The sequence below is a fragment of the Motacilla alba genome, chromosome 1 (genome assembly GCF_015832195.1).
Source record: "Motacilla alba alba isolate MOTALB_02 chromosome 1, Motacilla_alba_V1.0_pri, whole genome shotgun sequence".
Classification (NCBI taxonomy): Eukaryota; Metazoa; Chordata; class Aves; order Passeriformes; family Motacillidae; genus Motacilla; species Motacilla alba.
The window spans coordinates 75,681,042-75,699,431 of record NC_052016.1 but is presented as its reverse complement, the minus strand read 5'-3'; the positions used below and the strand labels follow the sequence as shown (position 1 = coordinate 75,699,431).

Sequence of the window (18,390 nt, the reverse complement as noted above, 5' to 3'; positions counted from 1 at the left end):
TATATCGAAGGTGATGGGGGAAGTTACTTTGGTTGTTTTTTTATGATTTTTTTTTTTTAATGAATCCAAATGTATTCAGTCTTAAAACGACTGAATGGGCAATGGGGTTTTATCACATCATTAATGGCTATCAGTAATTCATATTTGCTGTTACCCAGCTGCAATTACAAGTGAAGTAGCTGTAAATGAGTCTGTTTACCATCAGTATAGGTGAATAATTCAATTCTAATTTCTAATCAGAGGGGAAAAATAAAAGAATGTGGTTATTTGGATTCTTTTTTCCCCTTTGCAAGTCTTTAAGCAAGTATTACTGATGGACGTCCAAAATTTTTGCAGAGCCCCTAGGTAAACCAACTTTATAAACCAATCTGCAGCACAAATGAACGCATTGCATGTGGAAAATACACAAGTTTTGCACTAATAAATGAAGTATTTTCAGATTTATTTAGTAAAATTAATTACATTTATTTTTAAATTTTTGGCATACATTCTTTATTGTCCTGAGGAAGACAATTTTATATGTATTAGAAAACCATGCTCTGATCTTATAAATGTGAACAAAGAGTTGGCAGCTTCTCTTAGAAGCTCAATCTGGCAAGGCTTTGTACTCCTGGAGGAACAAAACGTTCCCAGAATTCATTATTTGGGTTCACTGTGGACACTGAGTTGTCTCTGTAAGAAGTGCTCTGGTGCTCACAGGTCTCTGTCACTCCTGCCCAGTGTAGTGTAGCCCACACTCTGTTGGGCCTGAAGTAACCCACACTGACATCACCTGCTCAGTGTCTCATGGAACTGGGGCAGAAATAAAAAAGCAACAGACCTGTACCACAGGGGAGCCAGCAGGTGGAACTGGGCAATAAGGCCTTTATGATGGGGAGTGTGGAGCTGTTCCCCATGCTCAGCACTCGGGCCAGGCCCAGGCCTTTGCTGCCTCAGTGCCAGAGCAATGGCTGCAGTGACGCCTGACATGCTGCAGAGTATGGAGTGCCACCCCTCCCTACATGTGCTGTGTTGATTTTAGCACAAATGTCAATGCTCAGATGTAACAGGTTCCCTCTTCAAGGAGGTTGTGGGGATAAATCTACAGAAATAATTATGATAAGGTTTTCATGCTCTCTACTTCTAACCATGATGATTTTCAAGGACACAGCACTTCCATACTCTTCCAGAATTTGAATTTCCTGTATGGAGTTATTTAGGAGAAGCAGAACACAGATTTTTGGCAGAGGAGCAGGGAGATTTTTGTGCCGTGAGCAAGCAGTGAGTGCTCTGTCTCTAGAGGTACAAAGATAGCTGGGGTTGGCTGTGCCAGCAGAGGATCTTCTGTTCAGCCTGGCTAAGCTGGGCACATAAACACCAAATTATTTACCTAGTCAAAACCCACAATATTGGACTGAATATGGTTCTTGTGTTACAGGAGTATTATTTTAAAGTGCTTGAGACACTAAGTAAAAGTTTGTCCTGAATTTTGCATTAGCTTTGTGAAGAGCATGTAGTTGTTGGCCGGAGCACTCAAAGGGAGTGCAGCTTCTCTGGAAGTGCTCTAGCAGACTGTCCTGATAGAAATGTACTTAATACAGAACAGTCCTCTACTTTTTCCAGGTTGTACACGGTCTCTATAATGCCTTCCATGGCTTCTGTGGGCAGGCTGTTGAGTGTATTGGATTGAAACTTTTTCTCCAAGTCTTCCTTTTTCAGAGGTTTCCTCCAGTGTCCGTAGAAGGTCGTGCAGCGGTCGCTGATGGTGTTGCCGTCCCGAAGCACGACGCTCACTTCGCAGTAGAGGCTGTCAAAGCTGGGCGTGTTGTCAGGAGGGTGCTCCAGCTGTGTTTTGCAGAGGAGCTCCCGCAAGGCCGGCCGGTGAATGTTCTCACTGGCGAAGGACTGGACTGACATGCAGCCATCCAGCAAAGCCGAGCACGCGACAAACTGGAAGGAGTGTCGTGCTTCATGCTCTGAGGCTGGGCTGGGTCTGTTCACATATTTGACCTCGGGGACTTTGAGAATGACTTTCTCAATTTTATCAAGGGGGAGCAAGTTCTCACTGCTCTCCACGAGCTTCCTCCTAACAGAAGATGCTGCATCAGCCACCCAGTGTGTTGCGAGATGAGCAGGAAAGCGTTTGATGGCCACGTCTTGCTGGTCCAAGAGCCATGGGTAGGACTGCAAGGTTGGCAGAGTCTGTGGGTTGTAATCTGTATAAAAGGCACCCATCCCTGACTCCATGTCCAAGATCTGTTTGTTTCCTTGAATGCCCTGTAAAGCTAAGCAAGCTGCTTCCAGTCCATGCTTGGCAGCATTCCCAACATGGAGGGGCTTTATTTGGGTCGCTGCATTAGCCAGTGGGGCACCTGCATAGGAGGCAGCAATAGCCAAGGCATTTTTACATTCCAGCTGGTCAAGAGCTAGCAGTTTAGCACAAGCTGCTGCGCTCCCCATCGTACCAACCACAGCCGGTGGGTGAAACCTGAGAAAACAAAAATATCTTCATTACCAGATTTCAAAAACTCACCCAAATTCACTATCTACAAAAGCTTTTCATTCATTGCCATGGGAAATGGATTGGACCATAAAGAAACACACATTCAGCATTCACGTGTGGGCCTAACTGAGAGCTGTCACTTTTACCCAGGAAAAAGTAAAACTGGAATAGTGCTGCTTGCAGTAAGTCCTTCCCAGAAAGCAACTGAAACATTAGTGTTGCTCAAAGTTTAAAGCAAATTTATAGAAAAATATGAAGTTATATTTATTATTATTATTTAAATTTATATGTTATCATAAATCTGTAAAAATTCAAAGTAGGGAGATCATTGCCTCATTATGAATTAGTCAATGCTTAAAAAAAAAATCTATTAGCTAAAGAGTTAGAAATCAAATGTGTAAGATGAGCCTTCCCAAAATTTCCAGACAAACAGCTTAGGAAATATGAATAACTGTGCCACCTGTATGTTAACTGACATTTAATTATGTATATTAGCACTGATTGAAAACCACCTCCACTCCCCTTTCTACTTTAAACATTTCTGTGTACCTTCTTGGAATATTCCTGGCTTCACTGGAGAAGTGCAGCAACCTGCCTTGCACTTCGATTCCCACATTGAAAGCTAAGAGCAGATCAAGACCCGAGATTTTTTTCTTCTGAGGGAAGGCCTCTGAGAGTGCAATCAATGCAGGGAGCACAGCCCCGGATGGGTGTGTGGCTGGATGCCAGGTGTCATCAAAGTCCATTGAGTGCACCTAATGGAAAGAGAAGCATTGGTTGTGTTAGAAATACACTCTGACTTTGCAAGTTTGCCTCAGTCAAATGAAACTAGTGTAACTGGTATTTAAAAGTACCAAAGAACTAGATCTTCCTCAGAAAGCAAAAATTTCAAAATTCTTTTAAAAATCTTTACTCCCAACATGGCTGTCTGAGGAGTGGCAATGCAGCAGAGATCTTTCCTCAAAGGAGAATAATTCTAATTCAATTTGTACCAGCCTCAAACCGGTGTGACAGTGATTCCTTTTTTTTTTTGCAGTTGGCTTTTGCAGCCTTAATTAGGCTGCAAAATGAATTTTCACTTTCCCCAAAACATAATGAAATATAAACACAATGAAATTACTTCCCTGGTGCTGCAACTCATGCTGCCATTAGGACTTGTACCATGAAACTATAGCAGTTAAATACTGCTAAATGGAATTTATACCATCAGAGCTACTTCTCTGCTGCAGCCATCCACTGTCAACAGGCACAAGCTTGCAAATGTACAGGAGGCTTTAGCCTGAATTTTCAGCACATTGAAACAAGACCTGTCACACAAGATGCCAGACTCCCTGGAGTTGCCGGGAATAGGAGAAAGCTACAGTCTGAATGTGGAACAAGCTGCTTGGCTCAAGAGAGTATCCCAAGGGGTGCCTTCTCTTTCCCATGCCCAGAGCCCAGCTGCTCAGGAAGGTTTTAGGTGTTCCCAGTATGGCATATGGCTGCTGATCTGGCAGCAGATAGTCCCAAACAGTGCAGTCAGAGTCTGTAATGCACTGCTTATCAGGCACAGTCCTTCCTCCTGCAAAGTTTTGAGAACCCCCAAAGACCTGAGAGCATCAGAGACAGCATTTTTTTTAATATAGCATAGTAAAACATCTCAAAAACCTGAACTTTCACATCTGTTTACCCATGCCTTAACTTCAGAGCAAACTGGAAAGGTGGTCAGGCTCCCCAGCAGTCAGGTTTTGCCCTGTAATACTGTGATTATGCATTTTTGAGGACTGTTTCTAAACAGATAGAAGAAAATGCAGTGTCTGCCGTGAAAACCTTTGATGCCATCTGGGAAGATACCCTGCAGTGCAGGATAAGGAAAGTTGTGGCCAATATCCTGTAAGCTGTGGTTCTGGTGTCTTCAGTAAGTGCTTAAATTGACCTGTGACCAAGATGTAAACTGATCATATATATGCTAACAGCCAGATCTGAATATCATAAGGGCTGCTAGGAGCCGAGCAGTACCAGATCTCATTTCCAAGGTAATTTTCTCTACACTGGAAATGAGCTGTTAAATTGGACCTCTGATATTGTTGTCACACTAATTTAAATAGGCTTAATATTACTATTTCCTTGGTTGGTCACCTTTCCTAGTTTTGCATAATTGCCAAATTTGTCTACCCCACCTCTTGTGCATCTTTCAATTACAAATGATTTCAGCCTCGATCTGAATTTAGACAAACGTCTGGGGAGTCAGTTATTGCTTTAATGGCAAAGTGCATGTCCAAAATATATCACTGGCTTTTGGAAACTGTAACTGAAGATTAAGTTGCCTTGTGATATTATGTCTGTATGTATCTATACATGCATCTGTGTTTTTCTGTAACTGTACTTTGCCAGTTGGCAAGAAATTTCGATCACAGTGGAATAAGCTAGAGCTAGAGGGTGAGTTTTTAAGCAGCTTAAGCAAGGTTGTAGCCTTGCCACAAGCTTGCCAGGCTGTAAGCTGTAGAGTTCTGACACTTGACAACAGCCCCAGGGCCCACATTAAATGTAAGGGATGCTGTTGAGTTGGATCATACATATATTATACCTTAAGTTCAGACTCACTGGAAAGAAGTTAAAGCACATTAGGAGAATAGTCTAGAAAAGTTTTCTAGCAGACTTCAGAATAAGCTATGATTTTTGGATCATTCTGTTCTCTATACAGCAAGAATGGCATCAATTTGTATGATTTCAGAGCAAATAAAAGAGCATCCCTTACAGCCACTCCATTCACAAAAGCTGCATACAGAGGAGGCAGTCGGAAATCCAAGTGGCCCCAGATGGTACTGGATAAATCTGAGCTGTAGATCTGAAACAAATTGACATAAATTAATTCAAAGTCCCGAACCTAAGGATAAATATGCATTGTATCTCTGATGTAACTGAGAGCAGACCATGTCCTCTGGGGACCTAACTGCTCCTTTTTATGAGAAAAATATTGTTCTTTCAGAAAGTCTGAAAAGGAAGTCAGTTTCCTGCTGGCTTATGTCCTATTCCACTCAAACAGAGCTCGGGGGCAGACCAACACCATCCACATGGCCACTCAGTACCTTCACACAACCTCTGGCTACTGATGCTCTTTCTCACCATCCATTGACAGAATCACAGAATCAGCTGGGTTGGATAAAACCTCTGATATCATCAAGTCCAACCTAAATGATGATGGGACCGTCATAATCTTGTTGTGGAAGATGTCTCATTAAAGGGTTTTGTTTCCTGTGTTTTAGTAAGAGCCTGAGTAAACAATAGGTGGCCTCCTGGTGCTGCAAACTGAATAAAAGGGCATAAACTACCCTGGTTTGGAAAGGGGAGTTCTCTGTGGGAAGAGGCTAACTGGCACACAGAGCTCTGGAGCACAAGTCCACCCAGGCAGGTCTGAACAATAAAACAGTGGGCTGAACTCCTTCTCATTGATGCACTCCTGTGCTGGGAAGGCTTCTTTTCGGGGTCAATTACTCTGCTAGTTTGAGGAGAGCGAGACTAGAGGAGAAGCATGGCTAATGCACCTCAGACAATTACATTTTATGGACTGCAAGTAACCCACTGCTAACTCCCCATCTCTTTAACAGTTCCTGGATTTGAAAGGCTGGTGATAAGTGATGCTTACTTCGTTGATGCTTTTACTAAGATGTCATAGGTGAAAGAAAGGAAGGGGTTCTTAGCTGACTGTGATTGTAGAGGGGGATCTTAGCATACAGACTGATACACAGACTTTTGCCCATCCAGAGTGAAAAGTAATTTGAGCACTGAAGTTTCACTGTCTCCAGTGGGAAGAACACAATTTCTCTCTTTCCATCCATGAAAGAATTTCACCATGGCAAAATTTCCTTTTCATTGCCCAGGTTTTCCCTTGCTTTCTTAAAGCTAAACCTTAGGGTGTGCTATGAATGCCAGACAGCTTACCTTACTGTACTGTGCCACTTTGTGGAAGACTTCAGTGCTGGTACCCAGAAGCCCCACTCCAAGAGTATCCAGAATCATTCGCTTACTTCTCTGAATTACTTGATCTGTCAACTGATTTGCATTCAAACCATGAATCACCTTGGCAAAATTTCCTGTAACTGTCTGGGAAGGGAAAAAATAAAGAAAAAGGAGAAGTAGATATTTCTCTATATTTAAAGTAAACACTCTATTTTCTTTCCTCTTTTATTTTTCTTTCCTCTTTTTTATCCTTTCAGTTTTTGGGCTACTGTCTAGCACACTGGCCATTTCTGCCCCTGCTTACATGAATTGCATCACCAAAAGCAAGGTTTGAATTCTTCCTCTTTTTATTCCCAGAAATGTCACTGTGTTATTTATATTTTACTTATGCTTTCATCATTATCCTTTTCCGTTCTGTATTTCTTCTGCTTTCTCCCTGAGCCCTTGAGAGTATGCACTGCAGGTGCTAAAACTATGCAAGATTATCATCTCGATCTCATGCCCATCTCATCTCCATCTCTAATGACTATTCACACACACATTCCCCAAACAGAAGTAAAAACATCTGTCTTTCCCATGGCACCTCCTTATTGGTATTGAAATCAGTGGGAGAGTAGCATTTCAAGCCAGCGCATCCACTACCACACAAGAAGGCAAGATTTAATCTCCCTGATTGGCAGCCTTACTACCCCAAATCTTGCTGAGTTTGGAGCTCAGTAGGAGGCAGGAGTTGGCAGCCCTGCCTTGCACATACTGCTCGTAGTTCCCAGCTTCCATTGAATTCACTCTCAGCTGGAATCCCAGCTTTTCTCCAAGACAAGATCTTGCCTCTTTGAAAAGCAGTGGCTCCTTGTTCCTGGATCCTGCTGATCTGGGAATTACATATATTTATTTTCCTCTCCTATTGAGCAATGACCCATTATGCAAATTCAACCTGTTTCTTGGCTGTGAGCTGCTGTTAGTATCTGTTTTAGAAAATGATCTAAAACTTCCTTTCCTGGGCCATTAGAAATGTCCCACTGTAGAGGTACGCATTATTTACAGCCAGTCTACACACACAGTTTCTTTTTCATGCTGGCAGTAGTGAATATTTATCTTCTCCCTCTTTGGAAATTATCTCCTTTCGTTTCCTCTCTTAATTGCTCTTCCTTTACTCCCCTGCACATATCCACACTGGTACTGCTTTTTGGCCTTCACCTTGCTGAGGTAAACAAACCAGACTGTGCTGCTCTCTCCTCTACAATACGGACTCACCCCTACCATGCTCATATATTTTCATTGTGCTGTTCACACTGCATTCCTCTTTCTCTAGCAATGGTCACCAGAATTGTACCCACCATTACAAACAGGTTCTCACCCACACTTGCAGTGAAGCATTAAAGATTATCTCAAGGAAGCAGTTACAAGCAGTTTAAAGCAGGTGAACCCCATATCCCGTGGTGTGATGGTCACCAACTGCAACATTTGGAGTGAGCATACAAAAGCTTAAATAGAGAATTGCATCTTACAGTGCAAGGAAACAAGACAGTACCTTTGCCCACATCTTGCAGGGGTGATGCACGTCCCAGAGAGATGCAGCAAATGAGTGGTGCCCAGCGAGCAGGGGAACTCACTCTCTCACTATTTATGTGTGTCTGTCTGAGGTGGGGGAAGGAATATTAGGCCTTTCCACTTATGCATCTTGTCCTGCCCATTTCCTCTTCTGCTTATAAATGTTCTTTTTTGCTTCACTTTCAACTTTCCTCTGACTAATTGCACTATGATCCTCTGGGACACATGTGACAGAACTTAGCCAGTCCTGCTTACACGTTGTGTAAATTAATACATGTAATACTTCATTACCAGATAGAAACTGATTCATCTGATAACATGGAGAGCTGTGTGGAACCTCAGTAATAGGTGGATAGCTCTACTGGTTGGAAAAGTCCAGTACTAGACTACAAGATGGAAAAGGCTATTTTAGCTTAGACAACCTGCTGTTGTTCTGTTTTGTTTTGTTTTGTTTTTTTTTTCTTCTTTTACTGTATGTCTCCTCTCTAACACATACAGTTCAGACTTGGGGAATGTGTGCCATAAGAATTTCAGACCATAAATTGGATTAAGGCAGTTCTTGGCACTTAGCAGTGTTTGAACAGCATGAATCACTGTGTGTTAGCGATAGATAGTGAGTGAGAAATCCCTGCCTAGCCCATCAGGAAGGGAGCAGACCCCACAGGAGCATGACTAGGGGCCACTGAATAATTCTGCAGTAAATAAGTAACGATGTCTGAAGTATGGAAATCGCCTGGGTTAGGGAACAAAGCATCAAATCTCAGAATTGCAGCCTTGCACTTCCATGATAAGTGCTGCGTAAAACAGTCTAGGAACCTCACCCCTTTACTGAGAGTAGCTCCAAATAATTTTGTAAAGCCTTATCTAACTCCTGAGTGCTTCCAGGGAGATAACAGCATGGGTCTAGAGGTGAAGCTAAACATCAATTTTAGTGGTTCTAACCACTTCTGAAAGGTCCTGTTCCAGGCTGTGTGCTACCCCCTCTCCTGTCACTGGGTACATGGTCCTTCTCCTCCCTGGGCCAGCCCTGATGCTGAGCAGACCAATTTCTGAACTGGTCCAGCCTGTCTCCAGAGCTAGCTCTGTAATTCTCAGCAGTCAGGCTTAACTGAGTTTCATTCCTTCAGAAATGCAAAATTAAATCTTGCAGCACAAGCAGAGGGAGGGAGGAGTAGGGCTAGCAGTAGTTTGTGAAATTTTGGGAGAGCACGGACAGGTAACATGAGAGAAGAGGGAATCAGCTGTTCCCCAGCAAGCTCTAAGCAAGACTTTTGCCTATTTTGCACGTGCTTTTAGCCAGCTCTGCTTTTGGGTATCATCTGCTGGTGCATAACGTGGTGCTGAAAATTGCACTGGGTAACAAAGGGCCTTAAATGACAGAAGCAGTGATGAGTCAGTTCATGGATACGGCCAAAGAGCGCGAGGCCCAGGACTTCTAAAACCCAGCCCTACAAACACAAACACAATTTTGTACAGGCTAACCTGCATCATATGAAGGTTCCATTAAAACCCTTGACCTGTCTTTCTTTTAAATATGAGCAGCTGTTCAGCATGGCTACTAAACCTATTCCCACACATTTCTCTGAGTACGACACACTTTCCTCACCCATGCAGGTACAACTTGAATCTACATAAAACATCCCAGCACATATCCTAGGTCCTGGGTTTGTTTTGCCAAATCCTGATCCCATAGGGACAGAATGTGCATCTGTGCTTCTTCCTTGCCCCCCATATTTCCACACTGAGGAAAACCTCAGGGGTAGCCTGAAGAATTACCTTTGGTGCTGATAAAATCCAACTGACATAGTGGATTGCTCAGGTTGACAAGGTTGGCAGTGGTTAGAAAGGTTAATAGAAGTTAATGCTATTGGGCTGATAAAGGGTAAGATTTTGTTGACTTTCACTTTTGTTCTTTCAGCTCAATCTTCTCTCAGAAAATTGGAAGAAAATATTTAAATTCCAGGACCATACAATCACAGATTGGCAGCAGTTGGAAGGGAGCTTCAGACATCTTGTCCTACCTCTAACAAGGCCACCCACAGCATGCTATGTTCAGTTAGTTTCTGAATGTCTCTGAGGACAGAGACTCCATAGCCCCCTGGGCAACCACAAAAAAATTACATATTAAATAAAAGATATTCAAAACCCTAAAGTCCACCCTCTTTTCCCATTACCTGTGGGATACCATTAATAACCCCACTCTGTTTCTCATTTCTTTCTCCTCCTCAAGTGATAGAAGTCCCACTGCCTTTATCCCATGATGAGACTCCAAAATGAATTTGGATGGGACACAGAACTTGTGATGTGCCTTGCAGTGTGCTGTGCAGTCACATGCTGCTGGCTGATCTCACATACATGGTGACTTCCTTCTGTGATCTTGCTTGCAGGATGGGCTGTCCCATGCATTGCAATAACATTGGTAATATTTATGGACTGAACTGAGATCCTATGAGAAAGAGACTTTTTGTTTAAAAAAGAACAAAGTGAAACAGTACCTTTGCTTGGGAAACCAATTTCCAAACTGCGGTCTGCAGACCTCAGGCTCAGGTGCACACTGTAGGCTGTGAAGGAAAAAAAAGCTATATGATTATCACTGCAGGGGGAAGAGGCATCTATACAGAGTCCTGTCCCTCCACAGCAGAATTCCCAGGGGTCTAAACAGAAGAAGGTGGAAATCAGTGACGGAGAGTTTGGTACAGCCTGTCCACCCTGACAAAAGGGAATCTGCTGCTTTCCTCTTCTTTGACACAATAGTCATGGCTCAGCAATTTGGGCAGACAATTTGTTAACTAGCAAGCATGGTGGAAAGACAAAATATGTTCATCCAAATGCCATTTGCAGCATTGCACACAGCTACAGTAATGAGCTGTGTTGATTACAGAACAAGGCTTTAGAAAACCAGTGCCCCACAGAGTCTATTTTCTCCCGCTGACATCACATTTTTAAGCTGTCTTTTTCCTTCTTTTGCCTCCAGTTATTTTAGGCTAAACTCTGCCCACACCTGCAAATTGTATGTTTGCAACTGAAAGCAATTTTGGCCCTAGCCTTATGCTCCTTTTGTTCTAAGGAAATATTAAAAATTATGACAAAATACAGAGCCCAGGCTTCCTTTTTTCCAACCAGCTTTTAAGAAGTAACTTTGTTCATGGCATGTGCTTAGATGAGAAAACAGGAGACAGGTGCCAGTATGTTGTGTTTACAGAGACTCTGCTGCTGCTGACAGTCTGAAAACAAGTTACAAATTCAGAACTTGCTCCTTTTCCCTCTACTGGGATATTTAATTACAGTGAAAAGGTGAGAACCTTAGACAGCAACAACACGCAGCAAATGCAACAGGCAATGATTGCACCACGAAATGTATCATCCTGGAAATTTCCAGCCCACAGTAGTTCTCTTATTCACTTACTTGCACAACTAGCGGCAATGGCAGTGAAATCTCTGAGAAGTTTTCACCCTTTGTTTTTTTTCAAAGTTCCCACAGCAAATCTTGGAAGTTCCCAGCCATGTTCTGGTAAAGGTTGCTAGGAGTCAATGTGCTGGTCAGTGCACTACATTAAAGTTCCCTTCTTGCCTTCCTAAATTAGCAGTGCTATTCCTAAAGGCAAGACCTCAAAGCTCATTTTAACTTGTAATGTAGATGCTGGTTTGCTTAAATGAGCTGTAAGATAGAAGCAGCACACATACTTGGGGTATTCCCTTAGGATCACATTCAAGACACATCATTTATGGAGTAGTGTGAAGAGACCTGGTCTATAACAACAAGAGAAGACACCACAGCTGCATGAAATTCCTGTTGATTCAATGTGCATCTTAGCTCTCACCAGTGCTACAAGCTTTACCTGTTTCACTGGTGCCAGCACTCAGTTTTACCCTGTCTTCTGCAGCACCCTTAGCCTCTGCTGCAACACTGTGGATCACATGGAGTCCTTCAGTGGAAGGACTAGGGAATGAGTCTGGGGGTGCTTTGGGGGGTCTTTGATAGTTTATGACACCTTCTAAGACAGGACAGCTGCATCTCATGGAGCTGAGCCAGTTATGCCCCATCAGGAGGGATAAATACCTTCAGGCCAACATGTGAATGTGACCTTTCCCAAGGAGGGGGAATATACATCTAAGTCAGAAGTGGAGGACGCTTGGAGGACAATTGGCACAAAAAACATCATCCCCGCTCCCAGGGCCTGCTTCTTATCGACCTTCTATCTTATCTGGCTCAAACCCCAGAATCTCTGGTGGTGGGTGTTCTCCTCCTCTGTCTAATTTGGATCAGAGGTTTTCCCACCATGTACCCCAAAACTCATCTCCTCTCCTTGGTGGGTGCAAGCCCTGCCCCAGCACAGCACCCTGCAGCCTCTGCAAGTGGCCAAATGTTTGAGCCATTAACCATTAATGTCTCTCCCAATGATCTCCAGTATGAGTAATAGCAGTGGGTGTGGGACATCACATAGGTTTTGTGGACCTGCAGTTTCCATAACTACTTTTTGTTTTTGGCAGCCTGTGGCAGCCTGTAGCACACACTGCTCTCTTAATCAAAGAGCAGCTCGTGATGTCTATATTATGTGACCAAGATGCAGCCAGATGTCATCACATGACTTGTGCTATTTGGGGAGACGATAAAACTTGACTAGCATAAATTCAGAGTTTGATGAGCAGAGACCAAACTAGTGAGAGCACATGAGAGGGATGTGGCAATTTTAATTAAATTACCAGCAGAACTCCAGTGGTGCAAATGAGGCATTACCCCCTGTGCTAGGCTGTGCATCATACACAGAAAGGCACCAAGCAAATTGATGCTCCTGATCACTTCAGAGCAAGGCCAGATGTCAGGACAAAATGGGCCCCGCAAGGCTGTCTGTGGTGGTGGTCCAGTGGGGAGATACAGTATCAAGATCTAGTATACAACAAGCCTAACCATTAATTAAAGGATAAAAGGGCCTCTCTGCATCTCTACTTGTTCTCAGGGATTTGATATCCCTAAGAAATTATCCAAGACTCATCACAAACTTTTGTATGCACTGAAAGGGCTAAAATAACACCTATAGAATATACAGCAAAACCAGAGTGAAAAATAAAGCAGCATTCTTCAAACAGAAACAGGATTTGGGGCAAAAAAAAAAATCATCTAATTTTGTGGGAGTCCATAATTTACCTGGCAGCAGCTGCAGAAGGCTTGAGACAGGTGCTGGAAGATGCTGTGTGAGTTAACAGAATTGTTCCTCCAACTTTCAGAGCAGATGCTTTCTCTCTTGCTCTCAGCTTTGTCCCTCCCAAACACGGCCCCTCCTGGAAAGATTTAAACAATGAATGATGTTACAGAAGCCACAGAGTACTTGTTGCTAACGGAGTGCCCATTCTTCAAGCTCTTGCCATGAGTTAATTTTCACCCCTCCCTCCTAGCTGCTGGACAGAAACACCTGTTCAGACATCATGCTTTCATTGAGATCCCCGAGGCAGCCTGGGTATCCCATGAGTGACAAGTATGTCCCTGCTCTTTTGGAGCACTCCAACAACTGCAAAAAAAGCTTTTTCCTCATCTGTGGCTGTACCCAGCTAGATTATGCATTTTCCACCCTGATATACTTCCAAAAGTGCCAAGAAATATTGCAAAACAGCCTGAAATTACACTTTAAAATGCAGCAGTCTCTGATTTATGGTGCAATTATAAAACATGTCATGCTAGTTATTAGCTCTGAGATTGAGTATCACATATTTCAGACTGTAAAACATACTGAGGAATTTCTAGCTGTGATTGTGTATTCACCTCTAAAGAGGAAATGGGCTTAATTACACCAACATTTATAAAAGGGAGAAATAACAGCAAAAATGGAAGAAAGGTTAAATTTGAACACAAGAGCTGTGAATACATAAAACATTTATATTATTGCACTTGTAATTGAGCATCTAAGCAGAAGCTAATGATTTGATTTAAATTGGTCCTTTTTACATAAGTAGCATTTGAAGAATTTTGGGTTTTAGAATTTATAATGACACTATTTTTTCCCTATGATTACTCATCTTCAGCATAGTAGTTTCAACCAGATGCAGGAAGAATTAAAAATCAAGAAAAATAACTACTTTCACAAAATGATAGGAACGATCAACTATGTTGATGCTTCAGTCTTGGCAGGGTTTAAAGCTATTCACCTAAAAATGAAACCTACTGTCAGATGTAGAGAAGAGTATTTTATTCCCCTTTTCCCTCCCTGCAATAGCTGGAAGATGTCCCTCCTTGTATGGCCTTGAATTATTGCAGGAGCCCTAGGGTTAGCTGTAAGGGAAATAATGTGATGTTTGAGTCTTGCATTAATTTATGAAAAAGGTCATATTCAGTGAGAATAGATGGTGGCAGTGGTACCACCAGCTCACACAGCTTATCCTCCTCACTTTGATAACTTATTTGCATGGCACAACGGCATCACTATGAGTTTGAGTTTTATATAATATGGAAATAAACCATTCTTATTTCTCCTTTCCACAATCAGAAGATTTTTCTATTTCTGCAATCCGGCTATTTCCATTCTGTATCAAACTGGGCAATTTTGAAGTCTGTTCCAAAGTCTGTATTTTCTTTGGGCATTTATTTTCCTTTTTCTTTCCTTGATTTGATATGGTATTTTATAACCATAGGAGGGGTGGCTGGGGGAGTCCAAAAAGACAGGAGGTACATTTTTTTTCCCCGTTGAATTAAATGTGTCTCAAATGAAGGAGCAGTGAAATGTCATGGCCCATCGTGGGCTGCCAGCACAATTGCAGTGGGGTGTAAATCACCCTGCCACCAGTGATCCACAGGGTAGAGCCAATGCAATTCTGTTTCACCACAAAAGAAAACCAGGAAGCTGCCTTTGGCAGCAACTTGTAGGAGATAGTTTGATGCCCATGGTGCCTGTGAAAGAAAAAAAATAAATCTGAGTGGCTTTTAGCCTGATCCACCCATTGCTGCTTTGTGCTTCTGTTGTGTTCAGCTGCTGCTGCCAAAGGAAGGGTTCCTAAGGAGGAAGGGAATGGCTGATGGAGAGAAGTAGATTTTCCCCACAGCTTCCTGCTCTCTCACCCTACTACCCTTGACAAAAGGACTTTCTTCCACCTGTGCAGCCCAGCTGAGCCCTGCACTGCCTCTTTTCTTCCTGTGTTAGCAAGGGCCAGGCATATTTCCCCATGCTTTTCTACTCTGTGCAGATTTGGGAAGCCTCTCCAGTCAAAGTCAATTAGTGAAGAGGGATGGAGACAGTGAAGGAGGAGAGAAGAAATATGACTGTGTGGGAATAAAACATGACATGTCTCACAAGGACACTGGAAAAGCACATTTTTGTGGGGCAGGGAAAGAAGGGGGAGAAGGGAAGGGAAGGGAAGGGAAGGGAAGGGAAGGGAAGGGAAGGGAAGGGAAGGGAAGGGAAGGGAAGGGAAGGGAAGGGAAGGGAAGGGAAGGGAAGGGAAGGGAAGGGAAGGGAAGGGAAGGGAAGGGAAGGGAAGGGAAGGGAAGGGAAGGGAAGGGAAGGGAAGGGAAGGGAAGGGAAGGGAAGGAAAGGAAAGGAAAGGAAAGGAAAGGAAAGGAAAGGAAAGGAAAGGAAAGGAAAGGAAAGGAAAGGAAAGGAAAGATACCCCAAGCCATTGAACATTCCCATTCAGTAAGGTCCCCTGATTCCGCATAGGTCTTCTCTTCCCAGGCCCCAGAAATATTCCTGTGTTCTCACAGAGTAAGATATGTGGTGAGCTTGCTCACCGAGTCCAGGTGAACAAAACTGGTAGGTCTCTGCCCACCCTCAGCATGTCCTTCCTTCCTTCCTTCCTTCCTGCTTTCCTGCCTGCCTTCCTTCCTTCCTGCCTTCCTTCCTTCCTTCTCGCCTTCCTCCCTCCCTTCCCTCCCTCTCTTCCTGAGAAATTCCTGTAAGGCTATGGAAAGATGGGCTTCAAAAGCTCACTGAGTTCTCACCAGAGGGTGGGCAGCACAAGATGGTGAGCAGGATTCCTTCCTCCATGTCACTACACCTCAAAGAAGCCTGGAGGGGAGAGAACTTGCCCAAAGGTCCCAGATCATCTCTGAGCCTGCAGGGCAGAGTATCCAGAGTCTGCCCATAGGCTTTGGTCACTCCTGAGAACCACTCAAGAGCCTTTACAGGAAGGATAGGAAAGCCTGGCAATCCTTAGCTTCAGATCAGGCATTTTGGAATGTTCCTGAACAATCTGGCTCATCTCAGACCAGATCTGATTACAAATGATGGAGCAGCACACAGGTTACCAGGGCCTGTGGTGGGATACAAGCCAGTGATGGAACCATCACTGGTGCACCTTCTTTACAGCGTGGGTTTCATCCACAGCACACTCTAGCACAAACCTCACAGTTGTTAACAATTGGTGAGATTTATAAGGCTGCATATATTTGGGGCTTTCACTGTTTTAACTTTGCTGTTGCTGTATCCTCAGGCTTCCCATTTTTCCAATGGTAACAGTGAGAAACTGTTAGAGTAAAAACTTATATTCTCAGTTGACTATATAGCTTCAGGTGGTGATGGCTTTAAAAGAAAAAAAAAAGCTTCAAGAGTCTAGATCATGTGTTGAGAGAAATATATGAATGTAAATCAGAAGTTAATCTATACTGGGAAGTATACATTATTTATAAAAATCTAAATTTATAAATATCTAAAAGAATACAGCAAATCTTAACATCTTATTCCTTTAGAGTGCCACGAAATTATACTTGCATGAAGCCATTAACCCCAAAAGAGTTCTGATTACAGGAAAGACTGAGAATCTGTCATATGCCTACTCTCAATGTAGGTCAGTGTACATACAGAGCAAAATGGAAGGAAACTTGAGGAAAATTATCTAGCTCATCTAGAGAAACTCTTGCTTGAGGTTCTTCTGGAATTTAGATGATGTCTTACGTTAAAATTGAGCATGATACGATGGCCACATGAGCAGTGACCACATAGGGAAAGGTGCAGATTGGAATGACTGCACTGAACTTAAGAAATTGGAATTTCTTAAACTGAAAAAGCCCAGAACAGGGTGACACACTTGTGTTTATCCATCCATCCTGTAAGAACAATTATTACACAGGCAGGCAAAGTCATGGTAACAGCACACACAAATTAGGCAAGGAAAATTGGGCAGAAGACCATGTGAGGAACAACTGATCTCTTTTACGCTTCTGATGGCCTGCTCACTCATAACTGAATCATACATTTTAATTATTCTTTGGATAGAGAAGTACATTAAATATACCATTTATGAAAAAGAGTCAGAAAAATCGGAAATTATTCAGAGGAGCCTAAGAACAATAACAGCCTTGGAAAGAATGGTTTGTGAAAGAGGTGTGAGGAGGTTTATTTATCCTAGAAAAGGGAAACTATTCCATTTCACATCACAGCTAAACCAGTCCGACCACTGGCACTTGTCCGGTGCCCTCCCTAGGGCTTAATCCAATAAACTAAATCACTAGGAAACAAATGTTATTATTTATTTGAATGCTTCTCAACTTTATCCTCTAAACTGGTCCATGACAATCATACGATGGCTGAACGGGAAAAAATGTAGGGTGGTTCATTTTGCAGCATCTGACCTTCAGATTGGCATAGCTTTAATGTGGAAGTGTACTTCTGTACACAATACAAAAATACAATCTGTATATTTTAGAAGTAGAGAGTGTTGAGCAACTTTGCTCTATCTGCTGAGAAATTAAAAAAAAGGAATCTGTTAAATATTTATCAGATTCTTGACTGATGTGATAAAACCCCTTTATAACAGGAAGGGTATTAAAATATTGTACATAAGAATATTGTGGAATTTCCTTTACTGGAATCATTACCAATGTATTACCTCAATCTGCCAGGATTAGTTCAAGGTTTCTTTTTCTGCCTTGGGGCAGATACGGATTTTGAGAATGATCTCTTGAGATTCATTCTATCCCTCCTTTTTTCTGACTTCACAATTTGCCAAGTTCACCCATTCTGCCTGAGTTAGCTCCAACTGAACTCAATAGTACTTGGAAAAATGGCTTTCACAAGAACAGTGCCAGATTCTAACATTGCTGTTTGATTTATATTTTGTTGAAGACCAGAGAAGTATCTGTGAATATGCTGTTCATGGACACATTACACTCTGCTCATGACCTGCTTTGCATTCTGGAAAACTTCCTAGGCTGGCACAGCTGGTCTCTGAATACAACATGAAAATAAGCCCATAAGAACAAGCCACACATCAGAGGTGATTTCCAGGTTAAAGGTTTGTACTGCAAACCGGGTTGCAGCACTTTCAAGTAGCTGCTGAAGCACAATGGAAATCCAACTGCAAATAGGGGAAGCAGGGTCACCAGCAGGGAAATGTGTCTGCTGAGATATACATTTTCATTAATATATCAGAAGAAAAGTATACCAAACAGTAAAGCTTTGTTAAAATATAGCTGGTGTTCACGTTTAAAATAC

The 18,390-nt window shown here is 42.6% G+C and overlaps 1 protein-coding gene across 3 annotated transcripts in view; it reads right to left on the bottom strand.

Moving 5' to 3' along the window:
* Positions 1-14: 14 nt before the first annotated feature.
* The window catches only part of ACOD1 (aconitate decarboxylase 1), a 31,422-nt gene continuing 13,046 nt past the window's right edge, over positions 15-18,390 (bottom strand). For 2 of the 3 annotated variants that reach the window (XM_038151005.1, XM_038151015.1), the window contains 6 exons: positions 13,119-13,252; positions 10,468-10,533; positions 6,404-6,565; positions 5,220-5,309; positions 3,032-3,237; positions 15-2,467 (listed from right to left, as the gene is read on the bottom strand). In XM_038151005.1, the coding sequence (XP_038006933.1) occupies positions 1,513-2,467; positions 3,032-3,237; positions 5,220-5,309; positions 6,404-6,481 (1,329 nt within the window). In that variant the 5' untranslated portion in view covers positions 6,482-6,565; positions 10,468-10,533; positions 13,119-13,252 and the 3' untranslated portion in view covers positions 15-1,512. Of the gene's footprint in view, positions 2,468-3,031; positions 3,238-5,219; positions 5,310-6,403; positions 6,566-7,952; positions 8,041-10,467; positions 10,534-13,118; positions 13,253-18,390 lie in introns of those variants that run through there. The other variant, XM_038150996.1, reaches the window with a different exon arrangement.